At 57.2% G+C, this 23,555-nt stretch overlaps 1 protein-coding gene across 9 annotated transcripts in view; it reads left to right on the top strand.

Annotated features, from left to right (window-relative positions):
• Positions 1–23,555, top strand: part of MAD1L1 (mitotic arrest deficient 1 like 1) — a 413,243-nt gene that overhangs the window by 141,443 nt on the left and 248,245 nt on the right. For all 9 annotated transcript variants that reach the window (XM_063667207.1, XM_063667208.1, XM_054494509.2 and 6 more), the window contains one exon: positions 22,319–22,463. In XM_063667207.1, the coding sequence (XP_063523277.1) occupies positions 22,319–22,463 (145 nt within the window). The remainder of the gene's footprint in view (positions 1–22,318; positions 22,464–23,555) is intronic.

The following is a 23,555-nucleotide window of genomic DNA, read 5'->3' as shown; positions in this document are numbered from 1 at the left end:
GGAGGATTGCAACATGGTGCCGCCACTTTGAGGCAGCGTGGCAGCTTTTTACAAAGCCGAACACCGTCTTATCGTGTGACCTGATGTCCCTGTCTGTGGGCTTTTACCCACGGGAATTGAAAGTTGTATCCACACAGAGACCTGAATGTGCGTGTTTATAGCAGGTTTATTCATAGTTACTAAAAACCAGAAGCACCACAACGCCCTGTAACAGATAAACAAATTAGTACATTTGTGCAATGGAATCCTATTCAGTGAGAGAATGGGACAAGGTATTGATCATATAACAACATAGATGAATCTTTTTTTTTTTTTTTTTTGAGATGGAGTCTCGCACTGTCGCCCAGGCTGGAGTGCAGGGGCGCGATCTCTGCTCACTGCAAGCTCCGCCTCCTGGGTTCACGCCATTCTTCTGCCTCAGCCTCCCGAGTAGCTGGGACTACAGGTGCCCACCACTAAGCCCGGCTAATTTTTTGTATTTTTTAGTAGAGACGGGGTTTCACCCTGTTAGCCAGTATGGTCTCGCTCTCCTGACCTTGTGATCCGCCCGCCTCGGCCTCCCAAAGTGCTGGGATTACAGGCGTGAGCCGCCGCGCCCGGCCAGATGAATCTTGAATGTATTTTTCTAAGTGAGAAAAGCCAGACCCCAGCCAGACATCAGCATGAACTCCTGACTGGCTCAACACAAGTAGACAGATTCAGAAGGAACTGCAGGCAGGTGCATCTGTGTATGCAGGGCTGGCACACACCTGTACTGCTGCAGGGCCCGGAGGCAGGCACACCCAGCAACAGGGAGCTGACCGGGGCCCAGAGCAGGGCTTCCAAGCACCGTTCTCGGTAAGAGGACCTGGGCGTCCTTGGAAAGATACCTGGTTTTAGGACTGGGGTAGGAAATAAACAGGAGGAGCCTGGAGTGTGTTCTAGTTCCAGAAAGTAAGGAAATGCAGAAAACCCAAAAGGATGGGGCGTGTGCATGGGACACAGGAGCCAGAGGAAAGCACTCCTGTGGCTGAAGGCGAAACACTTGCTGTGGGAAAATGAAGTGGCAGTGACTTATAACCCGACACGTCAAATAAACGCGGGTGAATCAGGCTGACCGAAATAAATGATGGCGTGACTCAATGGGGCAGACGAAGCTTCTCCCTCCGGAAGGATTGCAGATAAAATGGATGTAGTTCTCTGCCCTCAAGAGATGGAACTTAATCCCCCTAGGATAGGCCAGGCTCCGTGACCTCCTTCCAAAGAGTGGAGTACCGAAAAGGTAACGTTGCCTGCCTGGAGGGGCCTGGTGGGCAGCACCTTCCCGGAGTGATGAGGGCCCCGCCCAGGCTCCAAGGGATGATGGAGACGCTGCGTCTTTGGTTCTTTCCAGACCTGTACTCCAGTCCAGACACAACACACACCTGACCCTGCTGGGGGCCTGCCTGGGCCAGTCCTGCTCAGAACTGTCAAGTCCATGAGAAACAAGGAAAGGCTGACAAATGAGAGGAGACTCAGGAGGTGTGGCAACTAATGGTACCCTGATCCAACCCTGGAAAGGAACAAGGATGCTGAAGGACAGACACACTGGTGCTGTCCAGGCAGAGTCCCAGGTCCATTCGTGACACCGTTCCAGTGCTTGCACTGGGAGGCTGGGTTGCATGTCTTGACAACTTTTCTGTACACCTAGTCATTCCAAAATCAAAATCAAAGTTTACTTTAAAAATCCTTGAGGTAAGGATCACTGGGAGGTTTTGAAGTGTTCAGGACGCTTGCCTGAGTTCCCCAAAGAAAGTGACCGCAGAACCAGATTCAACTGGCGGTAGACCCGGCCCCTCCCCGAGCGCCGGTGACTCAGTGGACCTGCTTTGTCTTCTCCTGGCCTGCCCTTCCCTCACCTCCACCTTAGAACCCCAGGGGTGGTGCCTGCTCGGCACCAGCCTTTGAGGCCCCTGACCGACCATTTGGATGTTTTTGGAGAGGAGTCCCTGGCGGTGAATGACTTCTTCCTATTGAAGTTAAACATGACCATGCCATTCCTGACAAGGGAACCTGCCATTTCCTGTCACTCTTCCTTGTCCGCCTGCCCCCAAAGCTTTCATTGCACAGCTGGTAGCAAACCAACATCACTAGGGTTGGTGTTCCCTGTCCCTTGGGAGTGGCCGTTGGGCTTGGCCGGAGCTCCTTCTGCAGCTTAAAATGTCCAGGGAAAGCAGCCCTTCAGCCCACTCTGATCTCATGGCAGGTATGTGTTAGCCTGGCCTTCAGCCTGGCCTTCGAGATGGATGTCAGAACAGCATGATTATCGGACACCTTGTTTCGGAAGCCCGTTCCTTTAGAAGGTGTGCACTTGGAAGTGTGATTAAACGTGATGCACATGATGGGGTGGACGTGTGGGGTGGGCCCCGGGGACAGGTGTTGGGGCTCGGTTGCTTTCCCTGTTTATTAGTCTGTTTTCATGCTGCGGATACATACCTGAAACTGGGAATACAAAAAGGTTTAATTGGACTTACGGTTCCACATGGCTGTGGAGGGCTCCGAATCATGGTGGGAGGGAAAAGGCTCTTCTTACGTGGTGGTAGCAAGAGAACATGAGGAAGAAGCAAAAGTGGAAAGCCTGGATAAACCCACCCGATCTCGTGAGACTTATTCACTATCACGAGAATAGCATGGGAAAGATGGGTCCCCGTGATTCAGTTCCCTCCCCCTGGGTCCCTCCCACAACCTGTGGGAATTCTGGGAGATGCAATTCCAGTTAAGATTTCCACGGGGACGCAGCCAAACCATATCCCCTTGGCTGTGGCCTCCACTGTGCCTGGGACTGGCCACAGAGAGCTGTGTCTCCGTGGCCGCCTTCTCCTTGTCCGTTTGCGTGGTCTCGAGGAAGCTGCACAGCAGGGCCTGAGTCAGCCGTGTGAGCTGCTCTCCCTGTCGAAGCGCACCCATCCCTGCCTGCTTTGACCCGAACTTGGTGACCTTCAGGCCGTCAGTGGAGTGGGGCAGAATGAATAGCCTGTCCTGGCTCTTGTTGGCCTGCCTGGCACATGGCAGCCACCGGGTGAGGTGCCTGCATGCGTGGCTCGGAGGCCTTCTGCAGGCACAGCCCCCACTGTGGGCCTGGCAGCTCGTGTGGGAGGCGTGCGGGTCGGTGGCAGAGGGTGACCACCAGCCCTGTGTGAACCTTCACAACTCCTCTGTGGACCCTGGACTTGGCTTCACTGCTGGTGAGAATCTGGTGTGTGCTTTGGGGCACCCAGGGAGTGGAGTTGAGGGCATCTAGGTTGTACTTGAGAGATGGCCCCGGCTCTGTCAGTGTCCTTTCTTCAGGCCGAAGGGCTGCGTGGAGTGTGACAGACGGAACTCCACCCATCCCCTTGCTGCCTCTCGCTCATGGCCACTGCCGAGTGCTGGGAGTGCCCCAGGCTGTGCCACACCGTCCTCTTCTCCCCGGCCTCCCAGGGAGATGGATGTGCATGTGCAGCGGCAGCTCCAGAGCTGTCGTGGTGGCACTCGAGGCTGGGGCAGTGTTCCCTGGAGGCAAGGGGGAAACCTCTCTGGGGTTCAGTGGGGCTCAGACTGCCATGGCAGGACGGGGCGGGGTGGGGGCTGTGGTGGGAATAGGTGGCTCAGTGTGGGGCAGAAGGTTGGAGGGCTGGCGCCGACACAGGGGACCAGGGTAGCAGGAGACCGCCGTGCTGGTAACCAGATGGCGCGGCCTGTGATGGGGGCCTGGATTGTGTTCCAGCGGCAACAGACCCGTCGGCATGTTTCAGGCAGGGGTGTGGGGAGGTGTGAAGAGGCGCGATGTGTGATCCGAGATCGCTTTGCTGCACGGCCTCGTCCACTGTTCCGTGGCCGTGCACGCGGGCCCCCATATTTCCACTCAGCCTGTGCGGGTGCTTTGTGTGTGGACTTTTAAAGGGGAGAAGTCAGTGTGGTCCGAGTCCCAGTCTTCTTCTTCTTTAACTCTTCCTAGAGCCTCAAGCCTCGATCTGCTGGGAAACGGGTCCAGTTAGCTGTGAAAGGGGAAGCGGCAGCTTTGCTGGGTTTCAGTCGATCTTCTCACAGGCACCGGATGTTGAATTCTCTTTCCTCTCCCCACACACTGTTGTGGTTTTCCCTTTAGCTGCTAGCACCGTGCTGTCTCGGATGCTAAGGGGCTCCTACAGTGTTCCGTGAAGCTGTTCTCTGTGGACAGGCAGGATCTCTCTAAACGTACAGTTGGCGCCAACTTCCTTTCAGCTCCCCACTCCCTGCTCCTGGCCATGGGATGTCATTCCTTTTACAACAAAGAGGATCCTGTGTCTTCCCAAGTACCACTGTTCCTTTGCAATCAGCACAGGCAGGAGAGGTCAGCCCCGCCAGGCCTGGGTCAGTTGAGCTGTGCAGACTGTGGTGTAGAAGCTGCCTTCAACAGTTGTATTCTGTTTGGGCTTCTCAATTTCTTGATTAGTATTATTATTAATATTATTATTTTCGAGACGGAGTCTCACATTGTGGCCCAGGCTGGAGTGCAGTGGTGTGATCTCGGCTCACTGCAACCTCCGTTTCCTGGGTTCAAGTGATTCCTGTGCCTCAGCTTCATGAGTAGCTGAGATTACAGGCGCGCGCCACCAGGTCTGGCTAATTTTTGTATTTTTAGTAGAGACGGGGTTTCCCCATGTTGGTCAGGCTGGTCTTGAACTCCTGACCTCAGGTGATCTGCCCGCCTCACCCTCCCGAAGTGCTGGAGTTACAGGCATGAGCCACCATGCCTGGTCCATTTCCTGATTATTTATTGGTAGTAAAATTCACTTTGAGGTGTATGGCTCTGTGGATCTTGACAGTTGCACTGAGCATCCCCCACCACAGCCATGATTCAGTTCCATCACCCTAAGAGTTTCTCGTGCCTCCCTTTGGTCACAGTGCTCTTCCCCTGCCGCCAGCAGCCATGTGGGTACGTTTTTAAAGAGAAGAGCTTCCATGAGGTTTGAAGCCCAGTTTCTCCATGCATGACCACCACCTCCTCCCTGCTCTTCTCAAAGTGATGTTGCTTTTTCTTGTTTTAAAACTTTTTCCTGAACTCAGCTTGTAACTCTTAGGATTCCTGGCCACATCTCCCCTGTCTTCTGGCACATGATTTCTCTGCCACCCTTGCTTTTAGTCGCAGAAGATAACAGCAATTGTGCTGGGTGCAGTGGCTCACGCCTGTAATCCCAGCACTTTGGGAGGCGGAGGCAGGTGGATCACCTGAGGTCAGGAGTTCGAGACCAGCCTGGCCAACATGGTGAAACCCTGTCTCTACTGAAAATACAAAAAAAATTAGCCGGGTGTGGTGGCGGGCAATTGTAATCCCAGCTAGTCTGGAGGCTGAGGCAGGAGAATTGCTTGAACCTGGGAGGTGGAGGTTGCAGTGAGCCGAGAGCATGCCGTTGCACTCCAGCTCTGGGGGACAAGAGCGAGACTTTGTCTCCAAAAAGAAAAAAAAAGAAAAAGAGCAATTGTGGCCGGTCTGTCTTGTCTCCCTGCCTGCAGCGTTTACGGCTCTCCCACCGGCAGAGGCCGTGTGTGGCTCCGTCCCCAGCCGGCTGTGCTGTCTCTGTCGTGCTCCTTGGCACTGACTGACTGACCTGTCTGGAGCCTCCAGTTAAAGGTCACTGGCAGCACTTCCCCTAATTACCATGCCATAAGGACTTGGCAGGTTTTGTGGCTGTGGTGTGAGCGAGGGCGTGCTGGTGCTTTAGTGATGCTTTACTCAGTGCTGAGTTGCTGAGCTGCACTTTCCTTTGGATGGGATGCATTTTGGGGAGGAGGATGGAGAATCTGAGCTTCTTCCCTACCGGGCATCTTGTCCTCACTGGGCCTGTGGGGAGGGAGGGGCTCATCCTTAGGAGCTCCTTGGGGCTGCTGGCCAGGAGGGAGGGAGGTGACGGGTCTTGCTGTCCTCCCCCACAGTGTGGAGTCCTCCCGGGCAGGGTGGGATTCCTGGGGGGAGGTGGAGTTGCACATGGAGGTGATGGGTCTCACCATCCTCCAGGCCTTCATACATGCCTGGTGGGCCTGTGAAGTTGGTGAGGGTGGGCAGTCGGCGCCCTCGTACGCACCCGGTGGCCCTGTGAAGCTGGATCTGCCTTGAGCCCCCAGTGGGTCTTCAGAGGTTAGGTGGTCACTGGATGACTCAGCAACTTCCCTTCTAAGTGTGCACCCAAGAGAATTGATAACGTGTTTACACGAACACTAATGTGTCATTGTTCATAGCAGCATTGCTCATAGTAGTCAAGAGATGGGGCCAACCCAAATGCCCCTCAGCTGTGACTAAAAACAACATGGCTGTCCACCCAGCGAGGAGTTATTGAGCCGTAAGAGATGGAGCGCTGCCGTATGCTGCAGCACGGACTGGCCTTGAAGACACGATGCCAAGTAAATTCAACAGTATGAAAGGCCACTACCTGTATGATGACGTTAATATGAGTGCCCAGAATAGGCAAAGTCCCAAACTCAAAGCAGGGCATTCCTGAAACACCGCCATGGCCTCATGTTCTCACTGTGGGCAGAAATATCAGAGTGGCTACTGCCCTGGGAGAACCAGGTGGCCGAGAGGCAGTGGTGGCTGCAGGCAGGGACAGCTGCATGCGCTGCTCTCCTGGGGTGAGTTCTGCATGGCTGTGCGGCAGGGAGACAGACCACACGGTGGGGTGGGAGGGTGGAGCTTGTTAGCAGGCACCGTTACTTGCTCTGTTACACTTGTCTTTTGTTAACCTTTTATGCCTTTGAGCTTCTTTGAGGACGGTCACCATTGTGTCTGCTTTGCCTGGAATGGTGGCTGATACACAGTGGGTGCTTGAGGTGAGCGTGGAGTTACGGTTCTGTGAGACCCGTGGCTAGCATGCGAGCTGCAGTAATGAACAGTGTAGTCACTGTCAGGACTGAGCGAGACCGGTGTTGAATTCTTGCTCATCACTGACTGCTGGCCCTTCAGCAGGGTCTCTGATGTCTTCTCAGCCGGGCCATCTTATCCGTAAAGGACATGATAATAGTCCTTAGCTTGGGGTGGTGGGAAACATATAAACGTGACGACATATGTTCAGGAAACGATGACGGCAATGATAAGGTCTCTTTTGCCCGCATGTGGCGAGTTTCTTACTCTACAAGGCTACAGAGTCGCAGGCCCTTCACCTGGAGGGTTGGGAGCACCCTCCTGCCCCCGTGCTTGGCCCTGTATTTGTCACGGCTCCTTCCTTTTTCTCCTCCCTGCCCCAAGCTGGCTCCGGTGGCTCCCAGGGTTTTCTGGGGCCGGACATCAGGACGTTCCAGGAGATGTTCAGAGGTGCGAGGCAAGTTCCGAGGGACGTTCTCCAATGCAGGGATCAAGCTGGTGGTAGGCGACACATCGAGTGGTGTGCTGGCAGCTGCAGCGGCCACCATGGTGGCTCAGGAAGTAGGTTTTCTGGGCTAGGACTCCGCACCGAGCTGGGTTTCCTGCCTCTAATCTGCTCTCCAGCAGTCAGGCCTGCCAGAGCCTGGGGACCTCCGTGAGCACAGGTACCTGCTCCCTCGTCCCCGGCACGTCTGCGTGGGCGCAGGGCCTTCTCTGGCATCACCCTGCCCGGGCAGCGCCACTCGCAGGCTCCGCTCCCTTGCAGTGCTCTGCTCCCAGTAAGTGAAGGTCGTGGCCCTTGGCCTTCCTGGCCTCGCGCTGCCTGTGGCTGTCTCTGTGGCGGGTCCGGCCACACCTGTGGACAGGCCCCTTCTGTCCCCCTGGACTTTGAGGAAATGAAGTCGGTATTCACCAGTACAGCAGAGCTTTATTTTTCTACACATACGCAGAAACTTCCACTGTGTTTCCTGAATTATTCTGACCCAAGTCTTCCAGATCCTGCGGAGTGTCCACCGCACACCCCGCCGGCAATGCTGCCTCGGAATGCCTTTCGGGTGTCCAGAGGAAGCTGCTGGTTAACTGATAGCGAGAAAGGGAATGGCGGCCCGGATGTGAGCGTTCTTCTCCGAGTTGGGTGCATGTGGGAAACCAGGCCTTCACTGGGTGGGGGTCCACGCCCAGTCTCCGCCCCCGCTTCCCCAGTGCCTTCTTGCCCAAGCTCCTCCCCACCCCAGGGTGTGACCATGCTGGAATCACTGGGAGCATCCTGCAGCCGGCCCACAGGATGGGCCCAGCAGACACTCACAGTGACCAACCAGGAGGTCCTGGAGATGGGAACGGGCGCTCCTGCAGTGTCAGGAACAGATCTGTTTCTTCCCACGTGCTTTTCCCTGAAGAACTGGGAGGAGGAAATGTTGGTCTTCTTGGTGCACAGCCTGCTGCAGGTCAGTGGCGGAGGCCGGGTTTGAACCCAGGTCTCCCAGGTCTTGCTGGCGTCCGATGCTGTTGCCTCTTCCTTCTTGACCACAGGGGACATCTTGCAGTCTGTTACGTCTGGAGTCTCCTGACAGCCTGCCCTGCGCTGGCCTCCACCCATTGACCCACCTGGGAGACCTCTCCGCTGATTTACCTGCCCGAGTGCTGAGAGCCGTGCCCCGAGACTGGGGGCACTCACCCCGCACCTCCTCTCTGTTGTGTAAGCCGGGAAGTGCTCAGCGATTCCAACAAGTACTAACCCTGCCTTTTAAAGGTCATTCCTGTCTTTGTCAGTTCTTAAAGTTCAAGAGGAAATAAACTGCTTAGAGCTGGCATTTCTCAAGTCAAGTGTCAGCCCTCCAAGCCCCCCGCCCGGCACGGAGGAAGTGAGGTTCATAAATGAGCTGCCGGGTGACTCAGTGATGGGCGAGTGGGTGCCTCCCTCTCTCCAGCTCCTGCTAGAAAGGAATGAAAGGGAAACTAATAATTCTGAAAATCCCATTTTCTCCTTAAAGTTTTGTTATTCAGCATGGGGAATGCTTTGGAGATGTTTCTTTATTGGTTGAGTGACAGCGTTTAGAGGCTGTCAGCCCTGGTTACCCAGGACGTCACGCACAGGGAGGGACGGCTCTTCCCCTGGGGGCCTGTGCCACCCGTTCCTGATGAATGGGCAGGGGAGCTCTCCCTGCAGCGGGAGAGACAGCAGAGGCCCCATGAAGGTGCCACACCCAACGGGGTATTGACTTCCTGTGCTTTGGGTGGAGGATGGCAAAATCAATGGGAAAATAAACAGGCCCAATGTGCTTCATTACCCAGGTAGCGCTGAAGCAGCTGGAGTGGTCCTGCGGCGCACAGGCGTGGGCGGAGGCTGGGCCGAGTGCAGGCGCCGGGCTCTATTGATTGTCACGGGCACTAGAGCCTCAGCTTCAGAGCTGCTAATTGGGCTATCGGGTGATTCCAAAGAGAGACGCCACAGAGATCACTTTGTCTCTTCTCTTAACTATTTGTCCAGTTTGATGCAAGCCTCAGTTAAACGGGCTATGTGAACCCCTTGATCCTCAAAGCTCCGTCTCCTCGGCCTGGTCCTTCCACTTGGCCTGCTGCTTCTCTTTAGAATGCTGCACTCCCACGCCAGACCCGGAGACGCCGGCCAGAGCCCAGCTCCATGCCTCACGGCTCCGATTCACAGGCCATGTGGTGCTGAAGTCACGGCTCCGACAGCAGCTCCGCTGAGCTCCCAGGCCCGGCTCCTTCCCTCTGGTCTCTCCCTCTGTCTCTCCCATCTCCCTCGCTGAGCTCCCAGGCCTGGCTCCTTCCCTGCTGTCTCCCCCGCTGTCTCCCTTCTCCCTCCTGCACTCATCTCACACACGGCCCCATGGTCCCCGCTCTCCTTCCCTTCCCTCCCTCCTTCCCTGGATTTCCTGGTTTCCCGTGCAGCTGTTGCGGGATGTGCACAGCCCCCCTCACACTCACACATGGCCTCCTGGTCCCCGTCCCTTCCCTCTCCTGCCTCCCTTCGCTTTCTCTTGCGTCTCCTGCGCAGGTGTTCCCGGGAGCTTGTTCTCCGTTCTTTATTCCTCGGTTTCTGCTTTTCCTTCTTACATAAGTTCTTGTGCTTTGACATCTCTTCTTGTCACTTCAGTGTGGCCAGACTTCAGAGTCTCTGTCTTTGGCTCCAATCTCTCTCCTAATCTCCGTGATCAGATTTTCCTCTGCCCCTGGAAGCTGCCACCTTGCTGTTATTGCTCCTGACCTTGGGGCCATGTCAGGCGTGCTGTGCTGTCTCCCCAGGGGTCCCGTGATCTCTGTTGGTCAATCGCATGAAGGCCCAGCCTCCCCACCCTGACAGCAGGTGTGTCTCCCACTTTCCCACCAGCTAGGCCAGGCGGCCTTCCTCTCTCTAACCTGTGCTCTGGCTTTTCTCCCTCACACTTAGCTCCTGCGCGCCCCCCGGGCCTGGGCCGTTGTGCTCTGCTGACCACGGGGGCTGGAACAGTGACGGCGGACCCCTGTGCGGAGGACAGAGCCCGGAAGAGACAAGTCCTGGGGCCTCCTGGCTGGGCGAGGGAGTGAAGGGGTGCATGATGGTGCCCTGGGCCGCGGTGGCACGGGGAGCGCCCCCCGCCTCCTGTGTGGGGTGGGTTCCGGCCCGATGCGGGGATTTTTGGCAGCCCCTGAGACCCACAGTCCCTCCACAGGTTGGTGTCCACCTGAGATTTGTCCTGAGGTTTCCTGGGTCGCACAATGGCGTTCTGGAAATTGGAGAAGTGTTGGTGGAGCGGGACTGATACGTGGATGCTGTGATTTTTGTTCCTTTACGCGTCTGTCTGAGGGAACTCGATGGACTTTTGCTAGAACCTATGATCCAGATGAGGAAGGGTTAAGGAGCCCAGTGTGGCAACCCTGCTCCCAAGCTGCTCCTCTGCCCACAGGCCCCTTTCCAGCGCCAGCCCAGAGCCTCCCCACCCCGCCCTGCCGCCGCCCAGCTTATCTGTCCATATCCTCTTTCCAAACACCCTTCCCGCTGGCTCTGCCATTCCCACCCTGCGTCATCCCCAGTCCTGTCCTTGGTTCCTGGCCTGGCTCCTGGACCATCACAGCAGCTCTCTCCTCTCTCTTCCTGGGCTCAGGCATCTTCTCACCCTCCAGGAACGGGGAGCCGGGGAGAGAGGGCATGGAGTCTGGACCTTGGGCAGGCCGAGAGGCAGTGTCACAAAGTGCAGGCCATGTCCCGGCGGTACAGCCTGTGAGCCAGGTCCCCTGGAATGCCACTCTCCCCCAGCATCTGTGTCCCTAACCGAGAAATGAGGCGAAAATGTCTCCCTCCCTGGCAGGGATGTTCAGGGTGTGTTGGAAGAGATGGCAGTTCCCTTTGCCCAGCCGCACACACCTTCACTGGGAGAATCAGGCTCCGCACCTCCTCTGAACGCAGGGCTCTGTGCAGCGACAGCAGGGCTGCTGTGCGACCCGGGAGTTTCCAGCCGCCCAGGGATGGACTTGGCGTCAGAGCCCAGCGCTGTTCTTTGAGTCCTGCTCCCATTTGAAAATGAGGGGCCCCGGAATCCTGGGCTTCCTACCAGAGGCCTGTGATCGTGGGGGAGGCGCTCTGCACGTGAGGGTGGGTGGGTGGGTTTAGTTGGAGGGTTGTTGTTACTGTTTTTGCCATGGAATTTGTGCATCCGCAGTGGCCGAGGCTGGGGGCCGGCAGGAGCTTGCTCTCTTGTTGGGCGGGACATGCAGTCGCCTGGCCTCAGGTGGGTGGGAACTCGTGTCTTTAGTTACCCATGCCAGCATTTCTAAACCTCATATCTGTGGTATAGGGTAGTGGTATAGAGTATTGGTTGGTAACCTTTCTCTGTAAAGAGCCATATAGTAAATACTTTTGGCTTTTTGAGCCACGGGCTGTCACAGGAAAGCAGCTGTAAGCCATATGTCAATGAATGGGTGTGGCTTTGTTCCAGGAAAACTTTCCTTACAAATATAGGTGGTGGGATGTTTGCTGAGCAGCAGTGCAGAGAAAGCGCCCAGCCTCAAGGCTGGCTCACCTGCCTGCTGCCTGCCTGTTTGCCATGTGGCCCCTTGGGGCTTCTGTCCTGTGCATTAGGAGGGCAGGGAGCCAGCGCTGACGGGGTTGACGGATGCACGGATGGTCTTCTCTCTGACCTCGGGAGACGGTAGATGTCGCCAGGACACCTGCTGTGCCTCTCTGCATCACTCCAGGCACCAGATTATCTTCTGTGTCTTCTCTTTTTTCTGAAAGTCGGAGCGGGAGGGCATGGAGCAGTTGTTTAGTAGAGCCTGGAGAGGTGACTTGCCCCCTTGTCTCTGCAGTTCTCATTTCCTAACCTCCAGCAGCCTGGGGTGGAGGTGAATTTACGGTCTCCCTGCGGCCACCCTTGCCGGGGCTTCCCACCCAGCCCTACCCAGGCGATTACAGGTTGGTAGCTGATCAGCTAAACTGGATTTTTCATCACGGTTGGGAGTGAATTGAAATTGCAAAGGGCAATTTTCCTTCTCACATTTCAAGGTCAGATGAGAGTATTTGCAGTGTGGCCTCTGTTTATCTGGGAATGCAAATTGAATTTGGTGATTCCAATTGATGAGATGTTGGGAACAGAGCGCTCATCAGAGGCAGAGTCGGGGAGAAGCGACCGGGAGGCCATGCTGCAGCTTCAGGCCTGCTCCCCTGGCCATTCCTTTGATTGGTAATTATTTCAGCCTTTGCTTTTCTCATTCTCTGGTTTTGTTTCCGCTGCTTGGATTTTTATTTTTTTCAGAAAAATGTGTATTGACACTTGGAGGCATTTAAGATTGGAATTAGATGGCGTAAATAACAACAGCTGCGTGCCACGCTGAGCCTGACGTCCTGGGGCGCCAGGGAGGGGGGTGCCGCGCCCTCTTGGAGTCCCAGCCCCTTCCGAGTCTGAACCTGCCCCCCAGGGAGGAGGGCCTGTCCCTCTCACCTGCAAGTGCCCACCTGTGCCACCGAGTGTGGCTGCCCAGCCCCCACCTTATCACGGTGTGGGGGCTGAGCTGGCCGTGTGGACTTGAACCCGAGTCCTCAGCGAGGCATGCCACCTCTGAGCCCCTTCCTCCTCGAGGATGTGGGGACTGGGGGCGGCACTGCTGCTCTCCTCCCAGATTCTGGTGCAGACTAAACAAGGTCATGTACCCAGGAGCACCCCCTGCAGCCGAAAGCTGCTCGGGCGAGAGCGGGAAACTGCTCAGGAGGCTCGCCTCCGAGTTCAGACATGGAGGGGCCCTGGCCGCCAGCCTCCTCTGCTTTCTTCTTCAGTCCTGGGTAGATGAGAAGCATAAACTCTGATCTGAATCTCCAGCAGCTTCTGATCAGGGAGCCTCTCCTGGCTCAGCCACGGAGGCCCCGTGAGTGCTGGGCAGGGGAGGAACTGGGACCTCTTGATGCTCTTGTGCTTCACGATGGACGCATGCGTCTGATCAAATCCTCCGCTGCCCATTAGCAGCGAGGGGCTCAGTGGCCTCAGTTCCATCCAAGAGGAAGGAGAAGGCCAGAGGTGGATGGAGCGCTCAGAGCCTCCGGATAGTGGGGTGACGTGGGGGATCCTGCGGGTAGGTGGGACCCTCTCAACCCTGTGGGTCCCGGGGAAGTTGTTTCCCTGCCTCTCTGCAGAGGCAGCTATTGATTCCCATTCTCAGGAGGTTCCTCAGATACACGGGGAGCCTGCATCTCCTCTGCCGGCCTCCAGGCCGGAGCTGGGGGCTTTGATGGCAGAGACGGCCCCTCACTGTGGTGAGTGGGGCCCTTCCCTGGTGTTCCCTCTTGGCAAGGAGCGAATGTAGATGCCTGAACACACGCAGTGTTGCTTCTGCCCTGTCTGGGAACCCTGGCCTTCCAGGAGAGTATTTCTGAAACCAGTTTGTGCTCCATTTAAAATTTTGCCTCTGGATCCGGGCTGCTGCGAGGCTCCCTCACGGGCGCCTGTGAACACAGCTCTGTGTACAGTTCTTATGACCGGAGGACGAGCACATGTGGTTTGGGAGGTTGTCCTGTCCAGCGATATCCTCCTTCAGAACCCGTGGATGCTTCTGGAGCAGAGCAGGGCAGGCTGTCCGCTGGGGCTGGAGCCCGTCCTCTGCTCCCTGCCAGCCTCCTGGATCCCCGTCTCCTGCTCCCAAGTGCCTCCTGCAGAACGGCACTGCTTTTTCCCTCATGTACCTGCTCCAGGCCACCAGTTAGAGTTCGCTGCTCCCCGCTGGGTCGCAGCCCTCCCAACCGCAGGCTCGGCCAAGCCCCTGCACTTGCTCTTCCTGAGAGACACATGGAACGTGTCACCTGCGTGGCAGTGCAGTTGCTTGGCCCGACTGGGGCACTTCCCCCCAGCCCTATGGGGGTGCTCAAGGCACAGCCCTGGAGACCCTGGAGGTCAATACAGTGGTGTCCTGGGGGACACGGTGGCTTCATGCTCATGACTCAGTCGCTCGAGGCTTGAATTTACTCGTCTGTAAAATCGAGATGATTAAAAATCTTACTTGTGGGTGGGTCTTGATCTATGTTCCTCAGATATCTAAGAATAAAGGTGCTTCTAGAGATTTCGCCAATTCGAATACAATTTTATTAATATTTTCCTAGTTTCATGCCACATGTCATCAGTGAAGATCACCGTGCATGCAGCTGTGTTTACATCTTAACCCTTGAGGCCACTGGCAGGCTCACTGTGCTGCGAGCTCACCATGTTGTAACCGTCTCGGGCTCACCATGCCGTGGGCTCACCGAGTCGTAACTCTGTCTCGGGCTCACTGTGTCGTGAGCTCACCGTGTCGTAACCGTCTCAGGCTCACCATGCTGCGGGCTCACCGAGTCGTAACCCTGTCTTGGGCTCACCGTGCCACGGGCTCACCGTCTCGGGCTGACCGTGCCGCGGGCTCATCGTGTCGTAACCGTCTCGGGCTGACCGTGCTGTGGGCTCACCATGTCGTAACCCTGTCGGGCTCACCGTGCCACGGGCTCACCGTGTCATAACTGTCTCAGGCTGACCGTGCTGCGGGCTCATCGTGTCGTAACCATCTCAGGCTCACTGTGCCGTGAGCTCACCATGTCGTAACCGTCTCGAGCTCACCATGTTGCGGGCTCACCGAGTCATAACCCTGTCTCAGGGTCACCGTGGCATGGGCTCGCTGTGTCATACCTGTGTCTCGGGCTCACCGTGCTGCAGGCTAACTGTGCTGTGGGCTCACTGTGTCATAACCGTGTCGGGGCAGTCATCAGCACGGAAGCCTCAGTGTGACCCCATGCCCATGTGTGAACAGTGTGTCTGGGCGTTGTGGGTTAGGAGGCCATCTCTGTTCGGGCTCACATAACAAAGTACCATAATCGGGGATCTGAACAGATGTCCGTTTCTCACGGCTGTGGAGCTGAGGAGTGCAGGATGGCAGTGCCGGGTCTGAGGAGGGCTCTCTTCCTGGTTTGCAGATGACCCAGCCCCTGTCCTCACAGGGCAGAGGGAGAGGACTCGAGCTTTGTGCTGCTTGCAAGATGTGCATCCCATTGGGAGCCCTCCGCCCTCAGGACCGAATCCCCTTTCAGGGGCCCCCCTTTGGTCACCATCACATTGGGGATCTGGGTTTTCCCAGGTGAACTTGGGACGACACAGGCATTCTGTGCACTGCCCAAAATATGCTGGTTTTGCCCTGGGCCCGGGCGTGCTGTGGAGGTGTCTTCATGCCCTGTGGATCCACACGCCAGGCACCACTCAGCCTTGTGACTGGGGCGGGAACGGCTGCCTCATACCATCCCAAGGGTTGGGTCAGGTTCCCGGAGCGCACGACTGCTTCGCCTTGGACCGCAGCACCACCTGTCCTGGCCTCTCTCAGAGCCTGTCTCCCGCAGGGGCCACGCCGTGGGCTCCTGTGCTCCAGGGCCCCATGATTTCTGGGGAGAGTCCAGAGATGCCTGCCCTTGCCTTGGCGGGTGCTCAGAGTGGGCTGGGACTTGGGAGAAGGTAGACAAAGAGCATGTGGGAGGAATGGGTCATGCGCGGAAGAGCCGGCTCAGCAGTGTCTTGAGGAAGGTCGTTAAAATGTCTTCTGCCGCTTTGGGATGCGTTGTGTCCTTTTGTTGTTCCTTGAAAGTCGGTATTCTTAGGCCGGGAGTTTCTGATGAACATCACATGAAAGTGGCCGGCAGTGGCTGGTCACAGCGCAGATGGATGCTCAAAAGCTCAGAGCTTGTTCTTTGAGTAGAGGCTGGCTCAGAGAGGCGTTGATTGATAAACATGCTCGGCTTCTCCTTGAGGAACTAAGAACTTCGTTCTGAACTCCCAGAGGCTCACGGAAATGCCAGTGACCTCAGAGTTCAGCCCAAGCATGGAACTAGAGGCTTAATTTTTTATGAGTTTTCTCTTCTGTACCTCAGAAGAAAGGCCGGGATTGAACAGAGAGAACATCCCCAACAGGGGAGAGCCCGCCGTCGCTGGTGCCGCTGTGGCTCGGCGCGCTGGGGTCCCGGTGCCCTGCAGGGCCTGAGGGGTGGGAGGCAGAGGCCATCTTGCCGGAGAGCCTCTACCTGCACGCCAGGGTGGGCAGCACCACTTGTTGGCGGTGTCTGAGACGCTAGATGGGGGGCGTTTAGGCTGCACTCTGGGGCCATCCACTTTGTGCCTGCCCTGCCTGCACCTCCAGGGCTTGGCTCCTAATTGCCACTTCCTTGGGTCCTCAGGACAGAGCTGCCTCTGCTGGACCTTCCCCTCCCCTCGAGATGCCAGCACCTCATGGACACAGGCCAGCCCGCTCCTTGCCCTCCTGCCCCTCTGGCTCAGCCCGCTCTCCACGCCCCGTGCAGAGGCCCTTCCTGGTTTGCTCGTCCTCTTCTGACCTCGCCCATTGCCCCCGGTTGGCCCAACCTCAGGCCACTGGGCTGACTACGAAAGAGCACACCAGCTGCCGGTCGGAAGTGTCCCCAGCTCTGACACTGCAGGCTGTCCCGCCACCCCTCCCCGAGGGCCCCCCCAGCCTCCTGTTTGCCCTCCAGTATCAGGAGGCACCTGCTTACTGGTTTGCTGATAGCCTGTCTTCTGCCCGCCATGGTTACTGAGTTGTTGCCCCGCAGCTCCACACTCCCTTCTCTGAGCCCTACTTTGCGGTGCCAGGGCTGCAGCCCACACCTGCGCTTCGCCAGGGAGCGACTGCCCTGGGGGCGCTGGAGAGGGCCCGGGGCCAGCCTGCTGGCAAGTGGGGTGGCTCTTCAGCCTCTGGCCTTGCCCCCTCCCAGCAGTCTGCCAGCCTGCAGATTCTGTAGCACCTAGAGGTGCCAGCTCCATGGGCTGCTGCCCTGTTCTCAGAGGCCTGGGTCCAGGCCCTCCAGGGTCCCCATGCAGACACCAGCATGGCCTCCCTCAGCAGCCTCAGTTTCTGTTCCATGGGGCCCATCTCTGAGTGTCTACATTTTAATGATGTCAGCCTCTGCCCCGTGTTCCCACAGCCCAAGGGATGGGAGCTGCTTCCTGAAGTCACTGCGTCTTTGGCGCCTGAGGGTCTTCCTCCTGTTCTCAGTGACCTCGGTACCTGCACCCACCGTGAGAGTCTCTGCTCATGCCACACGCGTGGCTTCTTTGCCTGAGATTCCCACCCCAGTAGAGTGGAGGCCCAGTGAGCCCAGGCTGGCTGCGGTGTTCCATGCTGCCGTCTCTGCTGGCTGGAACGGCAGGTGGCCGCCCTCACCCACATCCCGTGTGCTGGACAGACTGGGTAGACTCGCCTGCCGGTCAGGTGTGAGTGGCGAACGTACCTGACACGGCTCTTGGCGAGTATTCCACAGTGTCGTCTCCTTGTCACATCTTGGTGTTGGATTTTTACGGTCTAGTTCTGTTGTTCAGAAGACTTCAGTGTCAGCCATCAGGCCTTGGGGATGTGGCCCCGATGACGCAGGCCCGAGTGCCTGCACCTGGATGGTCCTGGAGTGGGTGTGTCTCTGCCGCCCATGCGGTCCCTCAGCTGGGAACATGTGTTGCTGTGGTTCACTTCTGCCGTCTCCATTCATGATGTGGATTTCACTGCCAGGAAGGAGAGGTTTGCGTCACAACCTGGCGGATGAGCTTTTCCAGCCTGGGCTTAGCCCCATGCCCCTGTGGCTGTGTCTGCCCTCTGGGGTGCTGTGGAGCACACGCTTCACGCTACATCCTGCAGCCGCTGCATTTCCTCCGACCGGGTCTGTAAGGAAGCCCAGGTTCAGCTGCTCGATGCTTGACAGCCAGACATGAGGCGAGAGTGGCGGAGGAAGAGCAGGCGTATTCGGAGAGCCAGCGGGTGGGGGAGATGGTGACCTACAGTCGCAAAGACCATCTGAAGTCAGTACAGATCCCAGGCTCTTCTTATGCTAAGGGTAGGGGCAGGAGGAGGGGGTTGGGACCGAGAGGTGACTGATGACCGTAGAGATCTGGGTGCCAGCAAGGGTCCAAGGGGTCGGGAACTTCTCTGTCCTTGGCCAGGCCACAGCGCCCCTGCAGATCTTTAACAAAGCCTAGTTAGCTGTTTCCACACTTCCCCTTTGATCCCAGAGTGAGTTTTTGCATTATTACTCTTTGCTGTTTTTGCATTATTACCTCAGTGCTCTGAAAGCTAGGAGTAGGTAAAGACCCCTTAAGCAGTGGCGGAGGGATGTGCTAGTTCTGCTGAGCCACTGTTACAGGCCGAGGGCCAGGCTTGGGGCGCCTCAGTGCCTGCCGTCCTGCCTCACAGAGGCGGCATAGGCTGCAGAGAGTGGGATGTGGGCCTGAGGGAAGCCGCTCAGGCCACATCCGGTTCCTGGGACCCAGTCTTGGCCCCTGGCCCTGTTGCACTGAGCCCTGGTCCTCAAGTGCCGGGAGCCTGGGCTCTGAAGCAAGACAGCCACTGTCCTGTGGGTGTGCGTTACTTACATCTGCTCTCCATGGTGGGGGGACTCCAGCCCCACATGTGCCCCCACACAGATGTGAGCACACCCTCACTCAGGATGCAGAGTGTGGGTTTGCTGGGCCCCCTTCAAGGCTGCCTAGCCATCCTGTGCTGAGCTGAGGGTGCTTCCCAGCACAGCCCCTCACCCTTCTCTCTGGCTAGATGCCTGTGCTGTGCCTGTCACCTGAAAGACAGCACCTGTCACATTCTTTCTTTTGCACACTCTGGCTTTGAAGCAGAGTACGGGGAATGGTGGCGTTCTTCTAGTTAAATGACCACACGGAGCCATGGTTTAAAGCACTTGTGAACTTTTCCACCTGAATTCAGTGATTCAAAAGTAGATTTTACAGCCTTTGACTATTAAATTGGCACATGAATAGTTTAAAATTGAACTGGAGCCCAAAGTAGCCTTATAATATGTGTTTCCCATGAGCTTTGTGCCTGCTTTTTATTTTATCTTGCGTTTTTGGTTATGGAGCGCCTGGAGAGGGCACGGGGGTTGCTGGCCAGTGCTGCATCTCGGGCCAGTGTCAGCATAGGGCTTTCCGAGGCGGCTGATGGGATAGGGAAGACTGAGAACGGTTTCCTCTGCTCTCGCGTCACAGCAGTCAACACAGAAGACTCTGACCAGATGTAGGGTGTTTCCCCACCCACCAAGCAAGCAGTTGGTTCTGCCTGGGACATCAGCCGTTCACTTCAGTCTCACTTAGTTCTGTTCTGACACTGTCTACCTGGAGGTGCTGTCAGACCCTGGGGTGAGGGCCCAGTCCCCACCTTCTGGTGCTGGTCGCGAGCCGCAGGTGTGCTTCTGACCAGCCAGCTGTAAATTGGGGTTCCTACCACCCAGTTGGGATTCCCCGTGGGTTTGATTAATTTGCTGGAGTGTCTCGCAGAACTCAAGGAAACGTATGTTTACCAGTTTATCATAAAGGTTACTGCAAAGGACGCAGATGAATGGATGCGCAGGGCGAGATGTGCGGGAAGGGTGCAGAGCTTCCATGCCCTCCCCACCCTCCGGGAAGAGTGGAAGCTCTCCCAGTTCCGGTGAGAAGCCTTTGGGTTTTGATGGAGGCCGCCACCCTCCGGGAAGAGTGGAAGCTCTCCCAGTTCCGGTGAGAAGCCTTTGGGTTTTGATGGAGGCCGCCACCCTCCGGGAAGAGTGGAAGCTCTCCCAGTTCCGGTGAGAAGCCTTTGGGTTTTGATGGAGGCCGCCACCCTCCGGGAAGAGTGGAAGCTCTCCCAGTTCCGGTGAGAAGCCTTTGGGTTTTGATGGAGGCCTCCACCCTCCGGGAAGAGTGGAAGCTCTCCTAGCTCTGGCAGGAAACCTTTGGGTTTTGATGGAGGCCTTGTCAGGTGGACATCATTGACTCTGCCCCTGCTCATTGGTGAATGACTCAGCCTTCAGCCCGTCTCCTTCCCCAGCTTAGGGGTGGGGCTGAAGTCCTGAGCCTCTAGTCCGGCCTCGATCTTCCTGGTGTCCCACCCCGTCCTGCAGCTGCCCAGGGGCTGCAGCCACCGTCAGTCATTGGCACATGGAAGGCCTCAGTCGGGAGAGCCCGAGGGTTTTGGGAGCTGTGTTCTGGGAGATGGGTTGACGATCAGACACATATTTCACAAGATCACACGAGGCCGAAATGAGGTGCCCGCGTCCTGGACGCCAGTGCATTGGCCCCAGTCTGTGGGCTTGTGCGGCTTCTGCTGGGGCCGGCTGAGGGTGGCCAGGTTAGGGTTCCCGCCATGCTTGGCTGGGTCAGTACCGCCACCAAGTCCCTTCTGACGTTCTGTGATTGTTGGATTCACCTTCACTTTCAACTTATCCTTTATTTCAAGACTTCTACCAAGTTACAGTTAAAAACCCCATATTCACTTCACTCAAACATAAGTCCAGTGGAGACCACCGCCCAAGAAAGCGCCATCCCCCCAGCCCCGGGATGAAGCTTTCCCTTCCCCAAACCACCGCCCAAGAAAGCGCCATCCTCCCAGCCCCGGGATGAAGCTTTCCCTTCCCCAAACCACCGCCCAAGAAAGCGCCATCTGCCGGTCTGGGGATGAAGGTTTTCCTCAAGTCATGCAACTAAGGCCAAGCAGAAGCAATCAGTGGCTGGGAAGGTGTGAAAGTGAGGGTGGTGGTCATGTCCCCATCCCACATTCCTGTTTCCAAACAGCCTCCTGGCTCTCCCTGATGGTCACCTCACAGGACTGTGGTCCCTGTTACCTTTTCTCTATCCCAGTGCTGTGTTTTATTTCCTTGAGATTTAGTTAAGATTTCCTTTGGAAAGAAGTTTGTGGTACTCAATACAGTCATGTGCAGCTCCTGTGTTCCAGCGCTATTCCACTCTGCGCCTGCCCTGGGCTGTCTGAGTGGGGATGGGCCCTCCCTCTGCTGACTCGCACCCTCCCCGGGGTGGCCTCTCTCCTTTCCTGGCTGTTCCCCTTCCTGGGAGTGCCCTCGTCCCTCGCTGCGCAGTCCTGACTCTCCTCCTCTCGGGCGGCCTCTTGTCTCTCCTGGCTGTGTCCCTTCCTGGGAGCACCTGTGTGCCCAGCTGTCCCATGTGGGAGGTGGAGTCCTGACTCACCCTCTCTCTGGGACAGCCTCTCCTCTCTGTGCCTTGCTGTGCCCTTCCTGGGAGCCCCTCCCGTGAGGAGGTGGAGTCCTGGGGCTCCCGGAATCACAGAAAGCCGTTGCATCATGGGGTAGGTTCTTGCAGTCAGGGTCAGTGGACGCTGTCATTTGTCCGGCTCCCAAGTCAGCTCCTGAAGGACAGAGAGAGAGGGGCAAGATCCAAACCCCTGAGGCCCGTTACTGCCAGGCCACGAACTCGGAGGCTCACCAAGAGTGGTTGGGAGCCACCAAAGGCTTAAAAATCGCATGACCCAGCCCCTCTCTGCTGTCTGAGGAGACAGCTTGGTGCCCAGTGGCAGAGGGGCCTAGTGAGAGCTGTTGTGAGGCTATTTTGGTAACGTAGGTGACAGGCAACGAGCACAGGGACTGAGGCAGTGGCTGTGGGGACCGTGCAGGGGAAAGGGAGGTTTCAAAAGCAGAATTGAAAGGAACCATCAGCCACCTGAAGGGGCGGGCGGGGAGAGGCCTCTTGGGCAGCCTGGAGTTGGCCCTGCCCGTGGCGTCAGCCCGCAGGAGGCCTCTCGGGTTCCCAGTGCTTAGCGCCAGGCTGGGCTTTCAACCTTGCAGAATGTTTTTAGAACAGGCCCCCCCACCAGGCGCCCGGCGCTTGCTTCCCCGCACCACACTGCACATCTGCGCTGATTCAGAGGGGAAGCGCTGGCTCTGCAATCTTGCTCATTCAGAAGTCCCGTCTCCTGAAGGGCTGCGTCGCCGACAATTTTTCCCATTGTGTATGGAGTTGAGCTCCCTTCCCCCTCCCTGCCGTGTTCTGGGATCACCCTGGGAGTCTATTTGAAATCCAGAAACTCCTGAAAGGCCTTAAGTAGCTATTCAGCAGTGCGGAAATGGCAGTGAGGGGATTGCACGTGCAGCTCTATTTTAGGATGTCCTGGTGGGCTCGTTCCTGGGGTGGGGCGGGGCGTGGTGGGGTGGTCACCCCAGGCTTCATTGCTTTGCCCCTTGTCTCTCCCGTGCAGTGCCCGGGGGCTGGAGAAGGCCAGGCAGCAGCTGCAGGAGGAGCTCCGGCAGGTCAGTGGCCAGCTGTTGGAGGAGAGGAAGAAGCGCGAGACCCACGAGGCGCTGGCCCGGAGGCTCCAGAAACGGGTCCTGCTGCTCACCAAGGTGATGTATGCCCTCACATTTTGATCAGAGTCGCAGGGAGCTGCGGGTCAGTGCACACCTGGTCAGCCGGATCTCACCGCGGAGGCAGGAGTGCTGCAGCTGGGTCAGGGTTGGCACTTTGGCCCTGGGTTGCCAGGAGGGTTCTGGGAATGCCAGAGAGTGCTCAGCCCCGGTGCTCCCCGTGGGACTCTCTGGGCCTGCTGCGCGTCCCACCCTTTTCGGTTCCCCCAGCATCTCATTGTCCACTGCTGGCCTGGTGCTGCGCTCTGGAGAGGGTTCCCTGTCACTGCGGACCCTCTGCAGGCTCCCGTGTCCCTTGCAGTCGGCACCCTCATGCTTTGCCATCCAGTGATGCCATTTTCACTGTGTGGGTCTTGGCCTGGGCTTGGGATGAAGGCTGTCACCTGCTTCCAGGTGTGCCCCAGCCCCACCTGTGGGCGGCTCCATGGCCCGACTCTAAGCCTCAGTGCCTGCGGGGGTTCTGATGTCTGGCACCGTGAGCAGAGGTCGCTGGAGTGTGAAAGACGGTTTTTGTGAGTGCTGTTTAAAATGTTCCTTGGGCACTGAAATTTCAGAAGACAAGGCAGGAAAGAAGTCAACCTGTCCCCAGATGCTCTCTGGGCCAGGGCGGGTGTCCAGCTTGCTGGGCGGAGACTCCCCCTGCCTGCCTCCAGCTAGTGCTGAGTGGGCGGAGGGCTGTGCCACCCTGGCCTGGGATGCATGCTGCACCTGTCAAGTACTGGGAGTTGTGCCTCATGGATGTTTACCTGTTTTCGATCATTTGTGATGAAAACCAAGGCTCTTTGCTGCTGGGACCTCTTGGTTGTGGAGCTTTTAGAAAATGAGTAACATTTCCGCTCCAAAGATGCTGTTTTACGGCTTCTCCAGCTCGCTCCTGGGCGGCTCCATGCTGTCTCCTAAAAGAAAAGTTCACGTGGGCCTAGGTCCCTCGGGCACTGTGTGGGCTCCCGGAACACAGGCTGAGCTGGCCCCTGTGCACAGCTCAGATGCTGACCCCAAAGCCCTGGCTTTGCAGGTGCACCCCAGACAGGGGACACTCCAAAATGTTCTCACATGGCTTTGCAGCCGGAG

The sequence above is a fragment of the Pongo pygmaeus genome, chromosome 6 (genome assembly GCF_028885625.2).
Source record: "Pongo pygmaeus isolate AG05252 chromosome 6, NHGRI_mPonPyg2-v2.0_pri, whole genome shotgun sequence".
In the NCBI taxonomy this organism is placed as follows: domain Eukaryota; kingdom Metazoa; phylum Chordata; class Mammalia; order Primates; family Hominidae; genus Pongo; species Pongo pygmaeus.
The sequence above is the reverse complement of the archived record's forward strand: the minus strand, read 5'-3'. Positions and strand labels throughout refer to the sequence as shown.